At 35.0% G+C, this 27,649-nt stretch overlaps 1 protein-coding gene across 1 annotated transcript in view; it reads left to right on the top strand.

The window, feature by feature from the left end:
• Positions 1 to 27,649, top strand: part of UBA6 (ubiquitin like modifier activating enzyme 6) — an 85,846-nt gene that overhangs the window by 7,434 nt on the left and 50,763 nt on the right. Inside the window, exons 3-7 of the mRNA XM_017671530.3 lie at positions 10,287 to 10,381; positions 10,916 to 10,944; positions 14,208 to 14,302; positions 14,879 to 14,990; positions 19,028 to 19,108. Coding sequence (XP_017527019.1) covers positions 10,287 to 10,381; positions 10,916 to 10,944; positions 14,208 to 14,302; positions 14,879 to 14,990; positions 19,028 to 19,108 — 412 coding nt within the window. The remainder of the gene's footprint in view (positions 1 to 10,286; positions 10,382 to 10,915; positions 10,945 to 14,207; positions 14,303 to 14,878; positions 14,991 to 19,027; positions 19,109 to 27,649) is intronic.

Consider the following 27,649-nt stretch of genomic DNA (forward strand, 5'->3'; position numbering starts at 1 on the left):
TGTCTCTTTTTACCCCAATACCATATGGTCATGATTCCTATAGCTTTATTATAAATCTTGGAATCTGGGAGTGTAATTCCTTCAACTTTTACCTTTTGCATAAGTTCTTTTGGCTTCTCTGTGTCCTTTGAATTTCCATGTACATTTTAGAATCAGCTTGTCAATTCTTTAAAAATAAATTCCTCCTGGAATTTTGTTTGACATTGTTATTTATTTCCTCTTTTCCAGTCTGAATGCCTTTTGTTTCTTTGCCTTACCCTATCAATGTAGTTCAGTTTTGGGAATATTAACATTTTAACAATATTGAATTTTCGTATGTCCATTTATTTCTTTTACTCTATCCTAGTGGTGTTATGTAATTACCAGTACAAAGATCTTGCACAACTTTGATCAACTTTATCCCTAAATAATTAACTTTTTAATACCATTGTAAGTGGTAATTTTAAAATTTCAGTTTCTAATCATTTATTACTCTTAAATCAGAGCACAATTGATTTTTTCACATTGACCTCTTATTCTGCAATCTTGCTAACCTCAATTACTCTAGTAAATTTTTTCATAAATTCCGTCAGATTTTCTACACAGTCATGATGTTTGAAAATAAGTTTTATTTCCTCTTTTCCAGTCTGAATGCCTTTTGTTTCTTTGCCTTACCCTATCAATGTTTTTGTTTCTGTGTTTCTTTTCCAGTCAATGTTTTTTGTTTCTATGTCTTGTTTTATGGATGCCACTGGTTGGAACTTCCAATACAATGTTGAATGGGAGTGGTGAAGGTGAACACCCTCACTTTTTTCCCTGATTATTGACAGAATACGATGTTAGCTGTAGATTTTTCATAGATAGCCTGTATTAGGTTGAGGAGGTTCCCTTTTTTTATCAGTTTGCTTACATTTATGTTTGTTTTTTAAAATCGTAAATGAATGTTGGATTTGTCAAACATGTTTTCTGTATTAGTTGATCTGATCATATAGCTTTTTCAAGTAATTGAAATACAGTGATGGCAGATTTGTCTTTATTCACTTCAGAAAGCTTTTTTTATTTTTATTTTTTTACCTATGGATCATTTAGAAGTGTGTTATTTGGTTCCCAAATATTGAGGAATTTTTCAAAATCTGTCTGTTGTTGATCTCTAATTTAATTCCATTGTTACCAGTGAACACACTTTGACTTAATTTTTTTTTTTAGGTTCTTTAGTACAGTCTGTTTTGGTCAGTGTTTTATGTGCATTTGAAAAGAGTATGCATTCTGTTGTTTACTGAGTTGTCCTATCCATGTCAATTAGATCAAATCAGTTGACGTTATGTAAGTATCCTATGTTATTGATTCTCTGTCTAGTTTTTAATTAAGACAATTGTCTATAATTTTGTGTTTGTATGTTTCTTATTTAAGTTCTTTCAGTTTTTGTTTCATGTGGTTTGAAGTAATTAGTGTATGAACATTTAGAATTTTTATATCCTCTTAATGTATTGACCCTTTCATCATTATGAAATGACCCTCTTTATCCTGGTAACTTTGTTTGCTTTGAAATCTGTTTATCTCATATAACATAGCCACTCTGATTTTCTCTTGATTATTGGTAACATGGTATATCTTTTCAGCCCTTTTACTTGTTTCTGTACTTAAAGTGTTCTCCTTGTGTATGTAGAATATAGTTGGATTTTTCTTTGAATTCAATCTAACAATTTCTTTTATTTAACAATATACTTCTGTTTTTCCTATCCCAGGGTGTGAGTTATGGTTAATATTTTACTTCTTACATATTTACTTCTTTACTTCTATATATGCTATAAACTCAAAATACATTGTTTTTAACCTAAACAGTCAATTGTCTTTAAGAGAGATTTTTAAAGTAAAAAAAAAGTTCTTTCTATTTATTCATATATTTGTCATTTCTGCTATTCTCTGTTCCATCTGGTGTCATTTTCTTCCTGCCTGAGGATCCACTTTCCTTCTTATAGCGAAAGTCTTTCAGCAATGAATTCTTTCAGCTTTTGAGTGTCTGAAGAAGTCTTTATTTTCTTTTTTGAGATTGAGTATATAATTCTAGGTAGACACTTTTTTCCTTTCAGTGCTCTAAAAATGTGCCACTCTCTTCTGATTTGTACTGCTTCCCAGGAGAAAGTCAACTGTCATTTCTTACCATTCTTCTATAAATAATGTCTTCCTGTGATTACTTTTATTTTCTCTTAATTACTTTTAATATCTTCTCTTCATCCCTGGTTTAAACAATTAGGATATGTTTGGTGTAGTTTTTAAAACTTCATATTTCTTTTTCTTGGGTTTATTCACTTTGTAATCTGTGAGTTTATTGTATTCCTGGAAAAATTGTAGCCATTTATTCTTCAAATACATTTTTCTCTCTCCCCCCTGTCTCCAGTCTCTTTCAGGGACTCCAATTTCACCAATATTAGACTAACATTAGACTAGTAAAGTTGTCCCACAACTCACTTATGTTGTCAGTTGTTGAGGTTGGTTGGCTTGTTTTAATCTCAGGTTTTATTTTGAAAAGTTTCTGTATCTTCAAGTTCACATCTACAGGATTTAATCTATTTAATTCCATCCAGTGTATTTTTTATCTTAGATTTTGTATCTTTTATCTCCAGAAGTTTTGATGCTCATGATTTCCTCTTGAGCATATAGATTGTATTTATAATTGTTTCAATGTCTTTTTCTACAAATTCTATCATCTGTATAACTTTTAAGTCTGTTCTGTTGTTGATTTTTCTATTCATTGTGAGTTCTATTTTCCTACTCTTTTTGTATACCTGGTAATTTTTAAATGTATGCTACACATTGTGAATTTTACCTTTTTGAGTGCTAAACTATTTTAAATTCTTTTAAATGTTCTTGAGCTTTGTTCAGGGATACAGCTACTTGAAAACAGCTTTGTTTTTTCAAGGCTTGCTTTTAGTTTTGTTAGATGTGACCAGAGAACACTTAAGTCTGGGGCTAATTTTTCCACACTATTGATGTAATACCATTCTGTACAGAGGCCTCTGTATTTTAACCTCTTCCATTTGACTGGAGAGTAACACAAACTATTTCTGGCCCTATTTAAATAAGTGATTGTTTCATCTGCCCCTTTCATGTGGTTCTTCTCTGGTTTAAGACTGTTTCTCCATAAGTATTTGTTGATTCTACTTAGCTAAAAGATCCAAGGAGAACCCTCTGAAGATCTCTGGCACTCTCTCTGTGCATCTTTTTGCTGGCAAATTCTAGTCTTTAATTCACAGCCTGTCTCTTCAATTCAGGAGACCACCCACCAGGCTCTGTTTTGATTTCCTTTCCTTTAGTGTAGCCTGGAAACTCTCCAGGCAGTAGCTTAGGTGGTTGTTTTTCCTTTCTGAGATTACTGTCCTGAGTTGCCTGTTGTCTGGTGTCTGAAATCTGTAGTTTTATTTATATTATGCAGTTTTAAATTGTTTAAGGAGGGAAGATAATAAATCTGGTTCCTTTTACTTCACTATGGCCAGAAGTGGAAGTCTTACATATATATTATGTATCTCTTATAGTAAACCATTCTTTTCATGCTTTCTTTTTCCTAGCATAGAATGCTTTCTCTTTTTAAATTAATTTTTAAATTAAGTATTTATAATTCAACTTGGGTGAACCTCCTTTGTGAAGCTTTCTTGACCTCCACTGACAGAGATAATCACTTCCTCTTCTGTATTTTAGGTTCTCTTTGTTTCTGATACTTTATTATGTAGTACTTAATAAATGCATTCTGTGATTATTTAGTTCTTGCTCCCAATAATATATTATAGGCATTCTTCTAAGTATTTTATATATTTTATCGTATTTAATTTAATCCTCATAGTACCCATATGAGGTTGTTGCTATTATAATTCCCACACAGTGCCAGTACCTGGCTTAAAATAGATATTTCAGTAAATTTATGAGTGCATGGTGAAGATAATTGATGTACATCCAGAAGAAAGTAATTAGAGTGTTAAGGGGAACTGAGAATGTCATGTTTTGGAATTACCTAAGGAACTAGAAATGTTTAGCCTGGAGAAAGAAAACTCTGGAACCTGAATACCATCTTCAAATGTTTGAAGGGCTGTCACATCAAAGAGGGATTAGTGAGTTCCCTATGGCCCCAAAGAGATAAAAGTAGGACTAGTGGGTGAAAACTATAGAGAGAGATTGTACCTTCATGAGAGGGAAAATCTCTAATAAATAGGGCTTTCTAAAGTAGAGTAGGTAGCTTTAGTAATTTCTCTTTACTGGATACATTCACTGATATGTTGTGTGTCCTTTTAATAGAGTCTGCAATAATGCTGACCTTTAAGTTATCCTTTCAACTTTTTAAATCCAATCTCCACTACTAACTAACTATATGAACTTCATAGGATTTAGTGTCCGTTGCAGAGTACCTGACGAGTACCTGCTAGGCACTTACTTAATATCCTTGCCTTTGGTGGTCAAACATTGAAAAGGTAGGTGATTTAGGTAACTATTGAGAATCAATCTGAGAGTATATGATTATTTGCAAAACCTTGGTTCGTATATTATGTGTCAAGTTTGTTCTCCTCAGTTCTTGTCCCTGCTGAAACAAAGAATTGAAAGGCAGGAACACAGTAAAGAGGCAGCACAAGAGTTTTATTTTATTTGAGGGGCCAGAATAAAGGTAGACAAATGCCCTGATCTTTTAGGGGAGGGTCTGTTCATCATGTCCTAGCTTGGAGGTGCCCCTATCATTGACAGGATGAGGTCATTTGATTGACAATTCTAGTTGTACACCCATTCCTTTTGGTGTACATGTCTTCTCCCAGAATGCACACAGAAAAACTCATGAGTGAGGGGAGCAAAATCCCAATTTTTTTCATGAGATTATGATGAGATGTGGTTTGGGCAGTTCTTAGTTTTGTTTTGTGTTGTGTCTACATTGTGATCTGGTTGGAACTGATGTGGTCTGGTCCCTAAAGGGGAGGAAGTTATTTCCCTGCAAAGCCTTTGTTATCTTTAGGTGTGACCCCTGAGTGGTTTTTTCCTAGAACCCTATCTACCTCTTCCCTGGCTGCTTACGTTTATCTTTCTCCCTAACACATGTATCTTTAATTTTAATTTTATTATTTTGTCTGTATGGACTTTGTCATTTATAACCACATTTATGTTGTAGCTATTCATTATTTGAGTAATCTTAAAAATAATTCATGAGGACAAGTCTGAGATGAAAAACATTTTTTTAAAACATAGTTCTTGTGACTCTGAACACAGAAAAAAGAATCCAGATCCTTTGCTTAATAAAAGTGTTCTTGTATGCCAGTCCATTTCTTTCATTAATTTACCAAATTTTTTTTGTGTATCTATAATGGAACAGGCTTTCAGTCATTGAACATGCAATAATGAAGTAAATAAGGCAAAGGCCCTACCTTAAGAAACCTACAATCTCCCAGGAAAAATAAATAGTGAAAATACACTATGTAAGTGTTGTAACAGGTTGAGTATAGGATGTTATGGATGCACATAAAAGATGATCCAATGCTGTCTTAAGAAAGACTAGGGCTATCAGGGCCATAGTGGGGGAAACTAATGTATAAGCTGAGACCTGAGGACAAATGGGAGTTATTCAGGCATAAAATATTGATGGAGGAAAAATAGTCCAGAAAAATGTCTAACAGCCAGAGAGAATATAGCACATCTGGGGCATACCTGGAGCATGGAGTTTTTGCTGGAGGGATGACTAAAGATGAATGAGACACGATAGCAAGCAGAGACTAGATTATGAACAGCCTTGTTATTAATATTAGAATCTATACTTTATCATAAGGAAACTAGGGAACCATTGATGTTTTTAAAGCAGGAGAATGATTTGACCAGATTTGTACTTCAGAAAGATCATTCATCTCTCCTGGTAGGAAATTGATAGGTAATATGTAAAACTGAAAAATCGGGAAGTAAAAGTATAAACGTTACTGAGAAATAAGGGGGTAAATATTAGAAGAAATAACTAAAAGAATTGAGAGTGTTATCCTTGGGGAGTGCGAATTGGGGTAGGGAAGAGATAGGGAACTGATTTTTTTTTTTTCCTTCCTATAAGCCTTGTAGAAGATTTGACTTTCCTAATCTACATGCAGTGTAGCATAGTGGTTAAGAGTATGGACATACTATGCAGGTGGCATGATATTATACATAGAAAACCCTAAAGACTCTACCAAAAACTGTTAGAACTAATAACTGAATTCAGCAAAGTTGCAGGATATACAAAATTAGCACACAGAAATCTGTCACATTTGTGTATACTAACCACGAACTAGCAGAAAGAAATCAGGAAAACAATTCCATTCACAATTGCATCAAAAAGAATAAAATACGTAGGAATAAACCTAACCAAGGGGGGTGAAAGACCCTTATTCTGAAAACTGTAAGACACTCATGAGAGAAATTAAGACACCAGTAAATGGAAGTCTATCTGGTGCTCATGGACAGGAAAAATTACTGACAAAATGGCCATCCTGCCCAAAGAAATTTACAGATTCAATTCAATCCCTATCAAACTACCAATGACATTCTTCAACAAACTAGAACAAGCACTTCTAAAATTCATATGGAACCACAAAAGACCCCGAATAGCCGTAGCAATCCTGAGAAAGAAGAACAAGGCTGGGGGATTACACTCCCTGACTTTAAGCTCTACTACAAAGCTACAGTAATCAAAACAACATGGTACTGGCATAAGAACAGACCCATAGATCAATGGAACAGTATAGAGAGCCCAGATATAAATCCACATATACTAATATACGATAAAGAAGCCATGAACTTACAATGGGGAAAAGACAGCCTTTTTAAAAACTGGTGTTGACAAAACTAGACAGTTAGCTACACATAAGAGAATGAAACTGGATTACTGTCTAACTCCATGCACAAAAGTAACCTCAAAATGGATCAAAGACCTGAATGTAAGTCATGAAACCATAAAGCTTAAGAGAAAAACAGATAAAAATTTCTTGAATATAAGCATGAGCATTTTTTTTCTGAATACATCTCTTTGGGCAAGGGAAACAAAAGAGAAAATGAACAAACGACTACATCAAACTAAAAAACTTCTGTACAGCAAAGGACACCATCAGCAGAACAAAAAGGCATCCCATAGTATGGGGGAATATATTCATGAATGACTCATCTGATGAAAGGTTGACTCCAAATACATAATGCATACTCCTCAGCACTCAAAAAACAAATAACCCGATTAAGAAATGGGCAGAAGACTGGAATGGACACTTCTCCAAAGAATAAATACAAATGGCCAGCAGGCCCATGAAAAGATGTTCACAAGTCGTCAGGGAAATGCAAATTAAAAACACAATGAGGTAACACCTCACACTAGTTAGGATGGCCACTATCCAAAAGACAAGAAATAACAAATGCTGCTGAGGATATGGAGAAATGGGAACCCACCTACACTGTTGGTGGGAATGTAAATTAGTTAAACCATTGTGGAAAGCAGTATGGAGGTTCCTCAAAAAACTAAAACTGTAAATACCACTTGACCCAGTAATTCCACTCCTAGGAATCTACCCAAAGAAAGCAAAACGCCTGATTCAAAAAGACATATTCATCCCTGTGTTTAACACTGCACTATTTACAATAGAAGATGTGAAGCAACCTAAGTGTCCATCAATAGATGAATAAAGATATACATACACAATGGAATATTATTCAACTATAAAAAGAAAGGAAATCTTGCCATTTACAACGACATGAATGGATCTATAGTGTATTATGCTCAGTTAAATAAGCCAGGCAGAAAAAGACAAATACAATATGATTTCACTATTTGTGAAGTACAAAAACAAAGCAAAACAGAAGGAACAAATTAGCAGTAGACTCATAGACACCTAGAAAGGACTAGTAGTTATCAAGGGGGAAGAGTTAGAGTCGGCGGGGGGGTAGGGTAAAGGTGATAAATGGGTACAATAATTCACAATCACAATATAAGTTGGTCAAGAAAGTATGGACACTAAAGGTCAGTCTCCCTGAGTCAAAACTTGCTTCCACTCTTTAGAAGTTTATCTGTTACTAAATTTTCCTGTCTGTAAAAATGGGGAAAACAATAATAGAATTTACCTCAAAGAATTTTGGTAAGGATTAAATGAATGAATACAAGTAAGACTTAACTGTGTGGTGTGTAATACAGTATTAGCATTATTATTGCATGTTAGCAGAACTCAGATAATGATATCAAAGGAGAATAGACAAGTTTACAGAGCAGGGTTTTTCTTTAAATGTTGCTCTTAGTAATCAAGAGAGTAAGCAGACATAACAGGTGTAGAGTTCATAATGCACATATAAAGAATGTTGTATCTAACAACTATAGAGTACATATTCTTTCCAAGAACACATGAAACATTTATAAAATTGACAAGAAATTTTCAGATATTAAAGTGAAATTACATAAATTCTGATGTCTATTCACAATGCATTTAACTAGAAGTTAACAAAAGATGACTAGAAAATTCCCCAAAATATTAGTTTAAAAAATTATTTAATTCATATTAACTTAGAAGTTAAAAAAGAATCATAATTACAATTGGAAAATAATAAAGTACTATAAATCAAAATTTGAGATGTTGTTTAAGTTTAGTTAAAGTTTTACATGTGTGTCCTAGAAAAGAATACCAGAAAATTACTGAGTTTTTGTTCAAGGAAACTGAAAAAAGGAAATAAAAGAGTAGAGCTTTGTAGCATAGGAAACATTTGAAAAGTTAGTTTTATAGACAACAGCCAGTGGCTAGTCCTGTAAGTAGGCTAAATGTTATGCCTGCTATGTTAACTTCCTACTCATTAAAGATGTGAAACTACAAGGACTGTGATAGACTGCTAGGAGGAGAGTGAATTGGTACATCCACCTTGGAAAAGTTCTGCATTATCTAACAAAGCTAACCTTGCATTGCCTTTCTTTTACGTATGAACTATAGAAACTGCTATGTATATATATGTACCAGAAGACATATGTAAGAATGCTTGTGGCCTCATTGGTAGCTGTTCAAAATTGTGGAATAGCTAAATTATGGTATGTTCAAATGCAATAGAATAGTACAATACAGTAGAATACACAAATGGACAGTAATTAATAGCTAGCTAGATGCATTGATGTTATATATTGACATTATGTTATAATAAAGCTCATAAATTTCATTCAAAAGGAGCAAGACACAAGATGATATTCAAAATTATCCTATTTGTATAAAGTTCCAAAACAAACAAAAGAAATATATTGTTTAGGAATACGCAAATAAGGGTGGGTAAGACTATATAATATACCATTCCATACATACCATAGTAGATGATCAGTAAATATTATGATGAATAATGGGCAGTTTTTATTTCTGAAGAAGTGGTGAATACCAATTTAAAAAGATAAATTTACGTTTTACTGTGTTTTGTAGCATATAAGGAAGGAAATGACAAAGATAGCTTGTGCTTATAAATTTTCTTCTGTGTAAATAATAAAACCCTCTTCAGGCTTTCATGTAGATACAAATAGCTGAAGTATGAAAATTAAACATCTATGTAGTAAACAAACATAGCATACATTTAGGCCAGCATGTGTATGTATGAGAATTCCAGAAGAAATACTTGCAACCCAAGAGGTTATGGAATTAATTTATTATCTTTACTAATCTCATTTTTCAAGTAATTCTCCTCAGAATCCATTGGAATATCTGTTATCTTCAAAAAATGGCATAGTATCAAGTTTATCACTGTTCTTTCAAGTAAACTCTTACTGTTAGCTCACTGTATCTGACTTTTTTAAATTGCCATTGTGTCTTTTTTTGAAACTCCCTTTCTGATTCTGTCTTGTGGCTAATTGGGATGGATGGTGTAACAAAGTCCTTTATATACTTTATCTTTTATATTTAAAATAATGTTTAAAAATTATTGAACCACTTTTTTCTGCCTCATAAATCCTGTTCACAGTGAAAGGTTTCAAGTGGAGGTAGTAAAACTCAAAAGTGGGCACTTGAGTAATATATGAGAGGAACGGGATGGAAACTGTCATGTCTAGCATACACATCCTCCCTATCTAATCAGGGCAACTCCTGCTCAAATCCATTTGTTGCCATGAAGGAATGTGGACCATAATGCCAAATGTTCTGATTTTTCAAAATATGTCACAGATTTGGCAATCAACAAAAAAATTTCACACACTGTGCAAGTGATCCAAAACAAGCCTATGGGCAGGATTTAGTTGCCAGGCTACTATTCGATTGCAAACAACCTAAAGGGATATATAACTCTGGTGAAATTAATTGTTTTTCATTGTGTTTGACATATAGTCGACAGAGGTACGTTCTTGGAGACATAGCAATGCAGAAGATGGCCAAATCCCATGTTTTCTTAAGTGGTATGGGTGGTCTTGGTTTGGAAATAGGTAAGTAGTGTTTCTATTCATAATTTTTATGATACTTTTGAGCAATATAATTTGAAGAATTTAACTCTTTCCTCTTTTATTATTTCCTATAAAGGAAATTAGATAAAAAACCTTGATCAGGTTCCACTTTGTTTTGTTTTTTTTTTCTTGGCAAGACTATTTCATGATATTGTTGTATTTCTTCCACAAGGAACCAATTAATGATTCTCTTGCTTCTCTTTTTGTAATGTTAATAGCCATTAATGATCATTCTCTATATCCTTTAATTCATTATGGTAGAGCACGCATACATATATTCATAACAACATGTCTGTAAATAATAATGACAAAATTTTAAGAGTGATTATCTCAGTGTAGTATGATTATGGAAAATTTTATTTTTTCCTTTTTGTTCATCTGTGTTTTCTAAGGAACTTGTATTTCTTCAATAATAAAAATGTTAAAATTATCCAGAGATGTGACTAAGCTCCATGAAGATATATCTAATATACATTCTTAATATTAAGCTATTCCTTTTTCTTTTTTTTTTTATAGCAAAGAATCTTGTTCTGGCAGGAATTAAGGTAAGTGAGTAAATGTCTTTGGTAAAAAGAATTGTTTATTAAAGGACTTTTTTTTTTTCGCTCATCACTAGTGGTTTACATAATATTACCTAATAATAATATGGTCTAATTGTTGTTTCTTCATTTAGTAGCAAAACTAATGCTCCTCTTTGAAAACAATTTTTTCCTCTTTTAAAAAAATTTTTTCATTATAGAAAATTTGAAAATTATACAAAAGCAAGCTTAACAAAATCTCTTATACCCATGATGCAGTTGTAATTATCAGATCATAAACAAATTTATTTCATGTATCTCTTTCCCATTCGCCACTGCCTCCCAACCACCAAATTATTTTGATGTAAATCTCAGATATTCTATTATATCATCCTTATATATTTTAGTGTTTACCTCTAAAAGATAAGGGTGCCTTTTGAAAACATAACTACAATACCATTTCAACCTAAAAATTAACAATTTCTTAATATCATTATATTATCTATTGCTGCAAAACAAATTACCCCTAAAATTTAGCAACGTAAACAACAGCACTTACCCTGACACAAATTAGCTGGTTTCTTGGTTTGAGAGTCTCTCACAAAATTCCAATCAAGATTTTGGCAGGCCATGCAATCATCTGAAGTCTAAGGAAAGGATTAGGATTAGTGGCAAGGTTCTGCCAGTTCACATTCCCACCTCAGTTCCATGCTGCCTGTTGATCAGAGGTTGCTGTGTGGCTTTCTCCATAAGATAGTTCACAGTATGGCATTTTGCTTCGTAAGGGTAAGCTAGCAAGAAGACAAGAAACGGAATATGCTATCAAGACCAGTCTTTTGTAACGTAATCTCAGAAGTGACATTCCATTGTCTATACTTCTTACTTTTTGTTAAGAGCAAGTTACTAGGTCCAGCTTACAAGTGTAAGGGTAGGGAATAACACAGAGGCCTGACTACCAGGAAGTGAGGATCTTTGGGGCCATCCTACAAGTCTGCCTACCACGATCATCAAGCATCTCATTTTCAAATTCTCCCAATTGTCTTAGAAAAAGTTATTTTTATTATTTCTTTTCTTCTAATCAGGATCCAAGTAAAATCTGTATACTGAATTTGGTTTCTTTGCTCTCTTATTTCTTTTTTCTCCTTGCAATTCACTTGCTAAAAGAAATAAGGTCATTTATTACATATACCTATATTTCCTATAAATAGACTTAGATTTGATTATTTTGGCACTACTACGTAACAGGTGATATTGTATTCTCTTGTCAGGAAGAAATAATATTTTGTCCTTTTTGTAATTATTACTAGCTATTAATAATCATTGACTAGATTCATTATTGTATTAGGGTCAAGGATATCTAATTCTATTATTTCTTCTTCATTTAGTACCTAGAATAATATTTTAGAATGAAAATTTTCCATTCAGCACTCACTTGGTTTCCCTGGTTTGTACATGTACAAAACACAGGATGAGTACTTGGTATTTTTTCCCTTTAATTTACTAGCTTTCAAAATCAGTGGTTTTCCTGCCATCCTCTAACAGTGACCAGTTAGCTTGTATTGTGTGTATGTGTATGTCAACATCATGATAAACTCGTGGATTTAAATATATTTGATGTGTTTTGATCCATTGTAGTTGTTATTCTCATAGATGCTCAAATTGTTTCATCTTTGTTTTGGGATATTCTTCAAGTTCTTGAGTCTTTGACACAAGCCCAGTAGTCGCTGATTACCACCGATTGTAGTTTTTTTGTAAACAGCTAGAACACTCATCATGAGTGAACACTGACATTTCTGAGTTTTAAGTTTAGGATTATAGTGTATTTACTTGTTTGATTTTTATATTTGTATCTCTTCTCTTCTAAAAGGCTTTGGGTCTTTGTGACATGGACCTAATTACTCATTTGCTTTATCCTACATTATATTCTATCTATGACATAGTTTCAGAAAAACAGTCTAATATTAATAACAATATAATTTTTTTTAACAATTGGATATTTTTTTTAATCCCTAGGGTTGGTCTATCCCATCTGGATTTGGCAGGCAAATTGTCTGCTTTTTTAAGTCATTTTTAACAATTCCTCTGGGTAGTTATGCAACAAATGCAATAGATAGTTTTAGTTTTATCTTTGGATTTTTAGGGATTGCTTTTTTAATTTAACTATTATGTGATACTTACATAATTCAAAATCAGATTTATAAGGCAAAATATATTCCAATAAGTCTAGCTTCTCTCATCATCCCCTTTTTTCGTGTTTTTAAATATAAGTAAATGCATACGAACATGCAGATCTGTATAACTTTGTACATATTTACCCCACCTGCCTTTCTTTGATAACGTGCCATCCTTTCCTCAATCTTGCTTTTTATATTTAACCTGGGTATTACTTATCCTGGGATTACTCCGTAGCGATAAGTATATATCTTATTTCCTTTTTTAATACTGCAGTTATATATTATGTGGATTATCATATATTATTGCACCCAGTTCCTTATTTGTGGACATTTTGATTTTCAGTCTTTTTCTATTACAAATAGTGCTGCAGTTAACACTCTTACACTTAAGTCTTTTTGTATTTTTCTTAGAGTATCTTTGTGGTAGATTCTTAAAAGTGGAATTTCTGTGTCAAAGTGTAAATACACATACCATTTTCCTAGAGACTGCCAAATTCCTTTCCATTGAGGTGCCACTTAATGTTCCCACCAATAATGTATGAGAATGCCTGATTCACTTCATTCATCAATACAATATATTATCAAACTTTGAAATTGATACCACTCTGCTAATGAATGAGAAAAGGCAGTTTATTATTGAGCAAGGTTGAACATGCTTAAATACTGTAAAGGACCATAATGCTTTTTTGTTTCAGTATACATCATGTTCATATACCTTGCCCCATTTTCTGTAAAGTCTGTGGCCTGTGTCTAAGTTAAAAATATTCTTTTCAGTTAATCAGTTTCCTTACTTTAAATAGAGCATTTGGAAATGTTTGTTTATGTGAATTGTTTTGATTTTTGTATGTTGATTTATATAACATGCTACTTTCTTAGATTTAAATTTTCTTATTATTTACATAGTGTTTCCATTAATTTTTTTGGGTATCCAGATATATATAGTCATACCATCTATGAATTTATGGCTTTAACTTTATATCCTTTCCATTTCTTAAGTCTTTAATTACAGTCTTTTGTGTAATTATACACGATAATATATCTGATACAATGTAAATAGTACTGGAGATAGTGTGCATCCTTTTCTGACTTTAACAGGTATTTTCTTCTTTTTGGAAGGCACTTACAATTCATGATACAGAAAAATGCCAAACATGGGATCTTGGAACCAACTTCTTTCTCTGTGAAGATGATGTTATTAATATGAGAAATAGGTGAAGATATTTTGATGTGTTAGCATAGGATTATTTTTCACTCTTGCAATTACTTAGAATGTTATCTGTGTCCAGAACATCAGTTCAGTCATCATTGTTTAACTCATCACCATAAATTCATACTACCATAGATAAATAAGTATTGACATATAGTTAATTATATTTTTCATTTATATTTGGTATGTCATGTTATAAAAATGTATATTTTCAATACATTTACATTGCTACCAAGGAGTGAATTTCTTTAAGATTGTTAAAGGAGGTCTTTATTACTGCTGAATCATTAAATGACTTAAGGAACTTGGAGCTTGGAACTTTGAAATTGTGGGTACACTTTGAGGGTACACTTTGAGATTGCATGGCTTACTATGGAATATGACAGCATGTTGCATCTCAGGATTGTATAGTAACTATAAAGATAAGTCTTAGCTTCTTAATCCCTCTATAGCTTATTAAATTTCCATTGAAATATTTGTAGCATTTATGTTTCTCTGTTATCATAGTGTCCAAATTTGAAAGATTGAGTATATTAAACAAAAGAATAGAGAAGATAATTTATTTATCTATTTATTTTAGGGCTGAAGCTGTACTTCAAAATATTGCAGAACTAAATCCATATGTTCATGTCACATCATCTTCTGTTCCTTTAAATGAAACCACAGATCTCTCCTTTTTAGAAAAATACCAGGTTGGTACTCCATTTTATATTAGATGTTACTGACAGATTCCAAGGCAAATTGTTAATAGTATACCTAATTTAACCTTGTATTTGAACAGAATAGAAAATTTCAGGTTAAAAGACTTTTGAGTGATACCATTAGAAGATGCTTTTAAGAGAAAGGACCTAAGAACTACTGACAGAGCCATTAAATCAGTTGGCTACTCCCCAGAACTCTGTGGTTCATAGCAACATGCATATATTTCTTTCTTGTACATCTGCATATCAGAGTTCAGCTGTTCTAGTCTGAACTTAAACTCTAGAGTATGAGTTCTGCTCCATGTGCCTCTCTCCTGGGACCAGAACACATGGTCTCATGGCAATAGCAGAAGTACAAAGGGGCAGGTCCAAACATTCAAGATGTTTCAAGGTTCTGTTTGTATTACTTCCATTAATATTCCATTGGCCAAAGCAGGTCACATGGGCAAGCCCAAAGTCAAAGAGCAGAAAAATACACTGCTCTTCTAAGGCTGTGAGCAGAGGGTGATACATGATCCAATTACAGAGGAGTAAAAAATGCGGGTCAACAATTCAGTCAACCTAGGTGACCTAAAATAGTGGCAACAAATATTTCCTGCAGCTTGGATGTTCTGGAAGTGACTAGGCTGACCCTGAGTTTCCCTGGAATTAAATTGTGATGTTGTCATTGTCTAAGGAAATATACTCCTATGTTTCCCCTCTACCGTCAATTCTTCTGGCACTTGTGTGACCATATGTATGTGGGATTTTTCCCTCACTAAGCAATTCCTCAATTCTCTGGGCAACTAGGTTGGTGTCCTAAATTCAGTTCAGTTCTGACACTATCTACCTGAAGAAGATAGCATCACATCCCATAGATAAAGGGCCCAGTCACACAATACCCCTTTCTGACACCAGACTCAAGTTCAGGTTGTTACCTGTACTTCTGAGGCTGGCTATAAATCAGAGGTTTCCACAACCCCTTCCTGGGGTTCAGTTAATTTGTGAGAGCAGTTCACAGAACTCAGGAAAACAGTTTATGACTTACATTATGGTTTATTATGAAAGGCTGCAATTTAGGAACAGTCCAATGGAAGAGAAGCATACAGCAAGGTATGGGGAAGGGGCACAGAGCTTCCATGCACTCTCCAGATTATGCCACCTTCGTAGTACCTTCACATGGAGAAGTTCTGAGCCCCTGGTTCAGAGATTTTTATGTAAGTTTCATTATGCAAGTATGAATGATTAATCATTGCCCATTAGTGATTAAGATGATCTCCAGCCCTCTTCCCTTCCCCAGAGACCTGGGAGATGTGGCTGAAAGTTCTGACCCTTAAATCCCAAGGTTCTCTTGGCAACCAGTCCCCCTCTGTAGGAGTTTTCCAATAGTCACATTAACTTAAACTCTAGTGTATCTGAAAGGGCCTTGTTATGAACAAAGCACATCTATTTCACCTATATCACAATGGAGCTATTTCAGAAACTAGGACAAATCTAAATATTATAACAAAAGATGCCCCTATAGCTCCTACATAGGAAACTACAAGAGCTTTAGGAGCTGTATGCCAGAAACCTTAGATGATGACCAAAATAGGTATTTCTTATTGTAATCAAAATACTACAACCATTTAAAAATCTGTATCCATTCTGGACTGAATAACTTGAAAAACATCCTGCTAAAAGATGCTTAATAGACCTTTTACAGCAGAACTGCTTAATAGACTTTCTTTCAAATTACTACCTGAGCTCAAAATAATGTAAGTGAAGTGCTCAGAGACCAAAATGAATAGGTAGGTAAAAGACCAGTGAACTATTGGCTGTAGTCACTTTCAGGGACAGGGGTTACCCTGTCTTAGTAACCACATTTGTTAGGAATTAATAGTCACACAGAAATAGAAGATACAAAATAGGTATATATTAGACAGAAATGGGATTGAGACCTATGCCCTCTTTTTAAAGCTGGAACCTCAGAGAGCTACACTTCCAGTGAGAGAGTAGATAATAATACCCATCAGAACAAGAAGCTTGTCTATTTTCTCTTGAGCTTTAGATGTAAAAGTAAAGGTCTTCCCTGGAATTTCACCACCATAGATCTGCTCTTACATAAGTTTGGAAATCAACTTTGTAATCCTTTGTAGTCTATAATTCTGAAGCTGAGAATTTATAAAAAGTAGTACTGACCTGGTGATACCCTGGAATGCCGGACAGAAACAGAACTTAACAAATCTAGAGGAATATATCCTCAACTAAGCCATATTATATTCCAATATATAAAGCCCCTTTGAAGATGAGTTCACAATACAAAATAACAAGGTAGGAAAAAGTTCAACATTATCAAGATCTTTAGATACAAAAAAACAATACAATTAAACCTTGAAGAATTTTATATAATAGACTTATTGAATAGTGTCTATGAAATATAGATGTTCAAACTGACTAAAAGAAGGGATTGAATATATAACATGAAAATAAGACATTATTAGAAACAAACAGATGTGATAAATAGATCTTTTAGGAGTGAAAATATAGTTTTAAAAATTAAAACAGTAGATTAAACAGTGAATAGATGCAGTTGGAGTAAGAATTAGAGAATTGATAGAGCTAAGGAGATTACTAAACCGACAACACCCAGAAATAAGAAAATACGAAAGAGAAATGAAAAGAAATGAGAATTTGAATAAAAAGGTCCAATTCATGTGACTGGATTTTTGGAAGGAGAGCAGTAAGGAAAGGTTCAGATAAATCATCGATGAGAATTTTCCAGCATTGAAACTCAGATTGGGTAGGTGCTGGGTCTAGGATTTGATTTTACCCTGTTTACAAGGTTATAAGTTAGCCTGTTATTTGTTTCATGGGTACTGACAGAAATCATAAGATTTCTGGGTTAGACTATGGAATTTACTATTCAGAGCAAGAAGTAAGAAATAAGATTATCATATTTGCCTCATTTCCATTTCCCTTCCCCAACATCCCACTAGTACAGTGCAGAGGGCTCAATGGATGCCTGTACATGTGGTGGGTTCCTTTAGAAGAGAGGAACACTGAGCTTGGGGAACCCTGTTATACAGCAAGCAGTAAACAAGCTTGTTCTTTGTTCAATGGGGAGATATAACCTCACCCCCCAAGTTTACACAAGGCAAATACAGTTCTGAGAAATGGCCCAGCTAAGAATAATCAGAACCTTGCGTTCATGGCATACGTGGTGAGATATATATATAGAGAGAAAGAAAATGAGAGACCCATGGAGGAATATCTCCTTACAGAAAGCACACCAAACTCTGAGCTAGATAAAACTAAATCCATACCTGGGTATTTGTAGTGAAACTAAGTTACTCTTATTCATAGAAATCAGCAGCAAGGAAAACTTTAGACTGAGAGTCTAGCTCTGCTTTCATCGCTTGATATATGAATCACCCTAAGAAAGTATTTGCCCTTTACAAGTCTGAGTGGTGATAAAACCTATTATAAGACTTCTGCTACTTAACTCATATGGTGATGACAAAAGATTAAATAAGCATTCAAATTAAAATTTGCTGTCTTAAATAACAGAACTTGGTGGTTTCAGGAATGGTACTGTCAAAGCAAAAGTTGCTACATTGTGTATCAGTTCAATCTCTGAAGTAAAAGAAAGCTAAGCCAACAAATATATCTCTTTAGAAATATGATTGTTACTCCTTTAAGGTAACATGAATTAATATTCTGATGACTAGGTTAGTATTTCCAGACAGTAACAGATAAAAATCTCCAACCATTTGAAGTAAATACAACATAGGATATTAAGATTTGCTTCTAATTGTGAAGCCTATCATGGTAATTGAATTTAATGTGGTCAGGTTTCTCCCTGTATGTTATTTTTACTTTTGCAATTGCATATCTTTGAGGGTATTGAACCTAGAATGGAATACAATAGGATAGTGAGGTTTTTTCCCCAAGAGAAACAATACACTTTTAGCATAATGCAAACTGAAGTGCTTCTGATTTAGAAGTTGTACATTACCAGAATAATTGTATGTTTTCTAGTCTTTAATTTCTTATATTCTTCTCAACAGTGTGTAGTACTGACTGAGATCAAACTTCCATTGCAGAAGATCATCAATGACTTTTGCCGTTCTAAGTGCCCTCCAATTAAGGTAATAGTATCACTTAGTAATGGCATGTAGTTAGCCAGAAGAACACTTCCACTGTTAGAATTTGTAGCTTTTCAGTGGGTTAGATAAGAAGCTCTTTTTCCCATGAGGACAATCACAATAATATTTTTCTCTTTAATTTTAATATATTCATTTCCTATTTTTAAAACAGATCTAAATTTGGTTCATAGGGATATTGGCAAAACTAACGAAGTTAAGATTAGGAATGGAAAGAGTGGTAAATAATGAGTTTATCATCTAAATTTAAACATGGTATGATGGTGGTTTTCGAAAGGTTATTTTAACAAATATTTATTGAGCATCTCCTATATACAGATACAGTTCCAGGCAGTAGGATTACATTAGTGAATAGGACATACAAATTTTCCTCCTCAAGAAAATTACCTTCTAGTAGGAAGATAAATAATAAACAAGCAAATAAATATACACATACCTGTGGAGAAAAAGCTAGATAAAGAATAGAGTATAATGTCTGCATGATGTTTGGAGGAGGACCAGTCCAGGACCTTAGACTGAAAGTCAGGGAAGTCCTCTCTGAGGACATGGCATTTGAAGAGAGACTTGAATAATGAGAAAGAACCAGCTATGTAAAGATTTGGGGAAGAGCATTCAAAGCATGGAGAACAGCAAGTATAGACTTGCAAGTGTAAAAATTCACTTGTATTTGAGGAACAGTGAGAAGCAAGCAGAACCAGAATGGAGACTGGGTGAAGAGGAGAAAATAGTAAAATATACTGGAAGAGCATGCTCAGAGAAGTAATTACTGGGCCATATCTTATAGATCTCTGAGGATAGCTAAGTTTTAAGCATGTGAGTTTTGATCTCATGTGTATTTTTAAAAGATCATTCTGTTTGTGCTATTTGGAGAGTAGACTGTCAGTAGTTTCAAAGTGTGGTCCAAGGACACTGAGGACCCCTGAAACCCTTTCATGGCATCTGCAAAATGAGACTATTTTCTTAATCTTACTAAAATGTTATTTTTCTTTTTCACTCTGATTCTCTTATGGGGTACAGTAGAGTTTCCAGAGTCAGCTTGATAATGTGGTGATTTCATTGCTCTAACAGCTAATGGAGTGTGTCTGTGTGTGTGTGTGTGTGTGTGTGTGTGTTTATGTTTTAAATGTTGCTCAGTTTTAATTTCTAACACAGTAAATATCAATCGGTATAACCAAGTACACAAAAGCTCTTTGGGTCCTCGGTAATTTTTAAGAATGTGAAGGAATCACAAAACCAAAAAGAGAATCATTGAATTATTAGAGTAAGGCAAGTCATTTAGGTAAGATGCTGCTGCCATATTCAAGAGAGTTGAGTAAAGAGATTGTGAGAAGTCATTGAATTTGAGGTATCTTTTGTGAAAAAGGCTAACAGAACTTGAAGTAGATGAATGTGAGTTGTGAAAAAAGAATGATCAAGAATGACTCCTAATTAGGTGAGTAGTGGTGACATTGGGAAAACTGGAAAGAGGTTTAGATGGTAAAAATCATAATTCATTCCCTGTAGTTGAATATATAATACTAACTCCACCTCTTTGTGGGGTCATTTGTTCCTTCAGAAAAAAGAAAAAGCTATGTATTCATTTGAGATAGGCAGTAAGCCATCATCATACTATATAAAATAGGTGTGCTGAAAATCTTTGGATTATGGTTGGTATATACATAGCATTTCTATACTCTGAAGAATTGTTCAGAATTTAAATGAAGCAGGTGAATAAGATATAGAGTAGTCAGTAAACTGGCATGGGGGCACAGAAGTTTTATAAAATAATTATACTAGCTTATAATCTAAAATCTCCATGTCATTGGTACGTACATTCAAATTTTAAAGTTTTTGAAAATAATTTGTCCTCTACTCTGCACCTTTTTTTATTGTTATCATTAATCTACAATTACATGAAGAACATTATGTTCACTAGGCTCTCCCCTACCCCAATTCCCCCCCACAAACCCCATTACAGTCACTGTCCATCAGCATAGTAAGATGTTGAAGAATCACTACTTGTCTTCTCTGTGTTGCACAGCCCTCCCCTATCCCCCACCCCCTACATGATACATGATAATCATAATACCCCCTTTCTTCTTCCCTGCCCTTATCCCTCCCTACTCTCCCATTCTCCCCAGTCTCTTTCCCTTTGGTAACTGTTAGTCCATTCTAGGGTTCTGTGATTCTGCTGCTGTTTTGTTCCTTCAGTTTTTCCTTTGTTCTTATACTCCACAGACGAGTGAAATCATTTGGTATTTGTCTTTCTCCACTTGGCTTATTTCACTGAGCATAATACCCTCTAGCTCCATCCATGTTGTTGCAAATGGTAGGATTTGTTTTCTTCTTATGGCTGAATAATATTCCATTGTGTATATGTACCACATCTTCTTTATCCATTCGTATACTGATGGACACTTAGGTTGCTTCCGTTTCTTGGCTATTGTAAATAGTGCTGTGATAAACATAGGGGTGCATCTGTCTTTTTCAAACTGGAGTGCTGCATTCTTAGGGTAAATTCCTAGAAGTGGAATTCCTGGATCAAATGGTATGTCTATTTTGAGCATTTTGAGGAACCTCCATACTGCTTTCCACAATGGTTGAACTAATTTACATTCCCACCAGCAGTGTAGGAGGGTTCCCCTTTCTCCACAACCTCACCAACATTTGTTGTTGTTTGTCTTTTGAATGGTAGCCATCCTTACTGGTGTGAGGTGGAATCTCAATGTGGTTTTAATTTGCATTTTTCTGATAACTAGCAATGTGGAGCATCTTTTCATGTGTCTGTTGGTCATCTGAATTTCTTCTTTGGAGAACTGTCTGTTTAGCTCCTCTGCCCATTTTTTAATTGGATTATTTGCTTTTTGTTTGTTGAGGTGCATGAGCTCTTTATATATTTTGGATGTTAAGCCGTTATCGGATCTGTCATTTATGAATATATTCTCCCATACTGAAGGGTTCCTTCTTGTTCTATTGATGGTGTCCTTTGCTGTACAGAAGTTTTTCAGCTTGATATAGTCCCACTTGTTCATTTTTGCTTTTGTTTTCCTTGCCCAGGAAGATATGTTCATGAAGAAGTTGCTAATGTTTATGTCCAAGAGATTTTTGCCTATGTTTTTTTCTAAGAGTTTTATGGTTTCATGACTTACATTCAGGTCTTTGATCCATTTTGAATTTACTTTTGTGTATGGGTTTAGACAGTGATCCAGTTTCATTCTCTTACATGTAGCTGTCCAGTTTTGCCAGCACCATCTGTTGAAGAGACTGTCATTTCCCCATTGTTTGTGCATGGCTCCTTTATCGAATATTAATTGACCATATATGTTTGGGTTAATGTCTGGAGTCTCTAATCTGTTCCACTAGTCTGTGGGTCTGTTCTTGTGCCAGTACCAAATTGTCTTGATTACTATGGCTTTGTAGTAGAGCTTGAGGTTGGGGAGTAAGATCCCCCCACTTTATTCTTCTTTCTCAGGATTGCTTTGGCTATTCGGGGTCTTTGGTGTTTCCATATGAATTTTTAAACTATTTGTTCCAGTTCGTTGAAGAATGTTGCTGGTAATTTGAAAGGGATTGCATCAAATCTGTATATTGCTTTGGGCAGGATGGCCATTTTGACTATATTAATTCTTCCTAGCCACAAGCATGGGATGAGTTTCCATCTGTTAGTGTCCCCTTGAATTTCTCTTAAAAATGACTTGTAGTTTTCAGAGTATAAGCCTTTCACTTCTTTGGTTAGGTTTATTCCTAGGTATTTTATTCTCTTTGATGCAATTGTGAATGGAATTGTTTTCCTGATTTCTCTTTCTATTGGTTCATTGTTAGTGTATAGGAAAGCCCTAGATTTCTGTGTGTTAATTTTGTATCCTGCAACTTTGCTGTATTGCAATATCAGTTCTAGTAGTTTTGGAGTGGAGTCTTCAGGGTTTTTTATGTACAATATCATGTCATCTGGAAATAGTGACAGTTTAGCTTTTTCTTTACCAGTCTGGATTCCTTGTATTCCTTTGTTTTGTCTAACTCCCATGGCTTGGACCTCCAGTACTATGTTAAGTAACAGTGGGGAGAGTGTGCATCCCTGTCTTGTTGCCGATCTCAGAGGAAAATCTTTCAGCTTCTCACTGTTTGGTATGATGTTGGCTGTGGGTTTATCATATATGGCCTTTATTATGTTGAGGTTCTTGCCCTCTGTACCCATTTTGCTGAGAGTGTTTATCGTGAATGGATGTTGAATTTTGTTGAATGCTTTTTCAGCATCTATGGAGATGATCTTGTGGTTTTTGTCCTTCTTTTCGTTGATGTGGTGGATGATGTTGATGGATTTTCGAATGTTGTACCATCCTTGCATCCCTGGAATGAATCGCACTTGGTCGTGGTGTATGATCCTTTTGATATATTTTTAAATTTGGTTTGCTAATATTTTATTGAGTATTTTTGCATCTACATTCATCAGGGATGTTGGTCTGTAATTTTCTTTTTCGGTGGGGTCTTTGCCTGGTTTTTGGTATTAGGGTGATGTTGGCTTCATAGAATGAGTTTGGGAGTATTCCCTCTTCTATTTTTTGGAAAACTTTAAGAAGAATGGGTATTATGTCTTCTCTGTATGTCTGATAAAATTCAGAGGTAAATCCGTCTTGCCCGGGGTTTTGTTCTTGGGTAGTTTTTTGATTACCGCTTCAATTTCTTTGCTGTTAATTGGTTTGTTTAGATTTTGTGTTTCTTTCTTGGTTAGTCTTGGAAGGTTGTATTTTTCTAGGAAGTTGTCCATTTCTTCTAGGTTTTTCACCTTAGCATATAGGTTTTCATAGTAGTCTCTAATAATTCTTTGTATTTCTGTTGGGTCCATCGTGATGTTTCCTTTCTTGTTTCTGATTCTGTTGATGTGTGTTGATTCTCTTTTTCTCTTAATAAGTCTGGCTAGAGGCTTATCTATTTTGTTTATTTTCTCAAAGAACCATCTCTTGGTTTCATTGATTTTTTTCTATTGTTTTATTCCTCTCAATTTTGTTTATTTCTTCTCTGATCTTTATTATTGTCCCTCCTTCTGCTGACTTTAGGCCTCATTTGTTCTTCTTTTTCCAATTTTGATAACTGTGACATTAGACTATTCATTTGGGTTTGTTCTTCCTTCTTTAAATATGCCTGGATTGCTATATACTTTCTTCTTAAGACTGCTTTCGCTGTGTCCCACAGAAGTTGGGGCTTTGTGTTGTTGTTGTCACTCATTTCCATATATTGCTGGATCTCCATTTTAATTTGGTCATAGATTCATTGACTATTTAGAAGCGTGTTTTTAAGCCTCCATGTGTTTGTGAGCCTTTTTGCTTTCTTTGGACAATTTATTTCTAGTTTTATACCTTTGTTTTCTGAAAAGTTGATTGGTAGAATTTCAATCTTTTTTAATATACTGAGGCTCTTTTTGTGGCCTAGTATGTTGTCTATTCTGGAGAATGTTCCATGTGCAGTTGAGAAAAATGTATATCCTGTTGATTTTGGGTGTAGAGTTCTATAGATGTCTATTAGGTCCATCTGTTCTAGTGTGTTGTTCAGTGCCTCTGTGTCCTTACTTATTTTCTGTCTGGTGGATCTGTCTTTTGGAGTGAATGGTGGGTTGAAGTCTCCTAAAATGTATGCATTGCATTCTGTTTCCTCCTTTTGTTCTGTTAGTATTTGTTTCACATATGCTGGTGCTCCTGTATTGGGTGCATATATATTTGTAATGGTTATATCCTCTTGTTGGAATGAGCCCTTTATCATTATGTAATGTCCTTCTTTATCTCTTGTTACTTTCTTTGTTTTGAAGTCTATTTTGCCTGATACTAGTACTGCAACACCTGCTTTTTTCTCCCTATTGTTTGCATGAAATATCTTTTTCCATCCCTTGACTTTTAGTCTGTGCATGTCTTTGTGTTTGAGGTGAGTCTCTTGTGAGCAACATAAAGATGGGTCTTGTTTTTTTATCCATTCAGTGACTCTATGTATTTTGATTGGTGCATTCAGTCCATTTAGATTTAGGGTGATTATTAATAGGTATGTACTTATTACCATTTCAGGCTTTAGATTCGTGGTTACCAAAGATTCCAGGTTACTTTACTTACTATCTAAGAGTCTAACTTAACTCACTTAGTATGCTGTTACAAACACAATCTAAAGGTTCTTTTCTATTTCTCCTCCTTTTTCTTCCTCCTTCATTCTTTATATATTAAGTATCAAATTCTGCACTTTTTGTCTATTCCTTGATTGACTTTGGGGATAATTTAATTTTGCACCCTCTCTACCATGGTTTTACTACCTCTGGTGACAGCAATCCAACCCTAGGCACTTCCATCTATAGTAAACCCTCCAAAATAGACTGCAGAGATGGTTTGTGAGAGGTAAACTCTGTCAGCTTGTGTTTATCTGGAAATTGTTTAATCCCTCCTTCAAATTTAAATGATAATCTTGCCAGATAAAGTATTCTTGGTTCAAGACCCTTCTTCTTCATTGCATTAAATACATAATGCCACTCCCTTCTGGCCTGTAAGGTTTCTGCTGAGAAGTCTGATGTTAGCCTGATGGGCTTTTCTTTGTATGTGATCTTATTTCTGCCTCTGGCTGCTTTTAACAGTCTGTCCTTATCCTTGATCTTTCCCATTTTAATTACTATGTGTCTTGGTGTTGTCTTCCTTGGGTCCCTTGTGTTGGGAGATCTGTGGATCTCCATGGTCTGTGAGACTATGTCCTTCCCGAGATTGTGGAAGTTTTCAGCAACTACCTCCTCAAAGACACTTTCTATCTCTTTCTCTCTTCTTCTGGTATCCCTGTAATGTGGATATTATTCTACTTGGATTGGTCACACAGTTCTCTCTATTCTTTCATTTTTAGAGATCCTTTTTTCTCTCTGTGCCTCAACTTCTTTGTATTCCTCTTCTCTAGTTTCTATTTCATTTATTGTCTCCTCCACCATATCCAACCTGCTTTTAATACCCTCCATCATGGTCTTCAATGATTGGATCTCCGACCTGAATTCATTCCTGAGTTCTTAGATGTCTTTCCATACCTCCATTAGAATGTTGATGATTTTTATTTTGAACTCCCTTTCAGGAAGAGTCATGAGGTCAATATCATTTAAATCTTTCTTGGGAGTTGTATTAATAATTTTACTCTGGACAAGGTTTCTTTGGCATTTCATGTTTGTATATGGCACCCTCTAGTGTCCAGAAGCTCTATTCTGGAGCTGCTCAGCCCCTGAAGCAATGTCTGGGGTCTCAGGAGAGCGGCTTTGGTGCCTGGGGGGAGGAAAGAGCTGTTTCCCGCCTCCTGGCTCCTGTGCCGGTCTCCACTGCCTGAGCCAGTTGGCCGGTCACACAGGTATGTTTTTGTTTCAGAGCAGCCGGATATGGATCCCTGCTTTCCACAAGCAGCCAGAATCCCACTCTCCACAGGAACTCTGCCTGTATTAACTTTCCAACCCAGTATTCATGCGAGTCTCATGAAAGCATCATGAAATGTAGGTTTGTGCTCCCAGACCAGATCTCCAGAGCTAGGTATTCAGCAGTAAGCCTTGCATTCCCTCCCTGCTCCGTTTCTCTTCCTCCTGCTGGTGAGCCGGGGTGGGGGAGGCTCTCGGGTCCCGCAGAGCCACAGCTCTCGTATGTTTCCCCGATTGATGAGGTCTGCTCTTTTCTCCAGGTGTATGCAGTCTGACGCTGTCCTCTTTCCTGTTGCTCTCTCAGGATTAGTTGCGCCAATTAAATTTTCTAATTGTATCTAGTTTTAGGAGGAAGCCTCTGTCTCTCCTCTCATGCCGCCATCTTTAATCCCCTAGTCTGCAGCTTTTAAACTTAAAAGCTCCTAGATTTCTCAGTTTTATGTCTGATAGAAAATGCTGTGTGTGCCTATTTTTATCGTTGTTATCATTAATCCACAATTACCAGGCTCCCCCCTTCACCAATCCTCCCCCACAAACTCCATTACAGTCACTGTCTTTCAATGTAGTAAGATGCTGTAGAATCACTCCTTGTCTTCTGTGTTTTGCCCAGCCCTCCCGGTGCCCCACCACCACATTATACATGCTAATCGTAATGCCCCCTTTCTTTTTCCCCACCCTTATCCCTCCCTTCCCACCCACCCATCCTCCCCAGTCCCTTTCCCTTTGGTAACTGTTAGTCCATTCTTGCCTTCTGTGGTTCTGCTGATGTTTTGTTCCTTCAGTTTTTCTTTGTTCTTATACTCCACATACGAGTGAAATCATTTGGTACTTGTCTTTCTCTGCCTGGCTTATTTCACTGAGCATAATATGCTCTAGCTCCATCCATGTTTTTGCAAATGGTAGGATTTGTTTTCTTCTTATGGCTGAAGTTGGGGAGGTTGTGGAGAAAAGGAATCCCTCCTACACTGTTGGTGGGAATGTAAATTAGTTCAACCATTGTGGAAAACAGTATGGAGGTTCCTCAAAAAGCTCAAAATAGAAATACCATTTGACACAGGAATTCCACTTCTAGAAATTTACTCTAAGAATGCAGCAGCCCAGTTTGAAAAAGACAGATGCACCCCTATGTTTATCACAGC

The sequence above is a fragment of the Manis javanica genome, chromosome 5 (assembly GCF_040802235.1).
Source record: "Manis javanica isolate MJ-LG chromosome 5, MJ_LKY, whole genome shotgun sequence".
Lineage (NCBI taxonomy): Eukaryota > Metazoa > Chordata > Mammalia > Pholidota > Manidae > Manis > Manis javanica.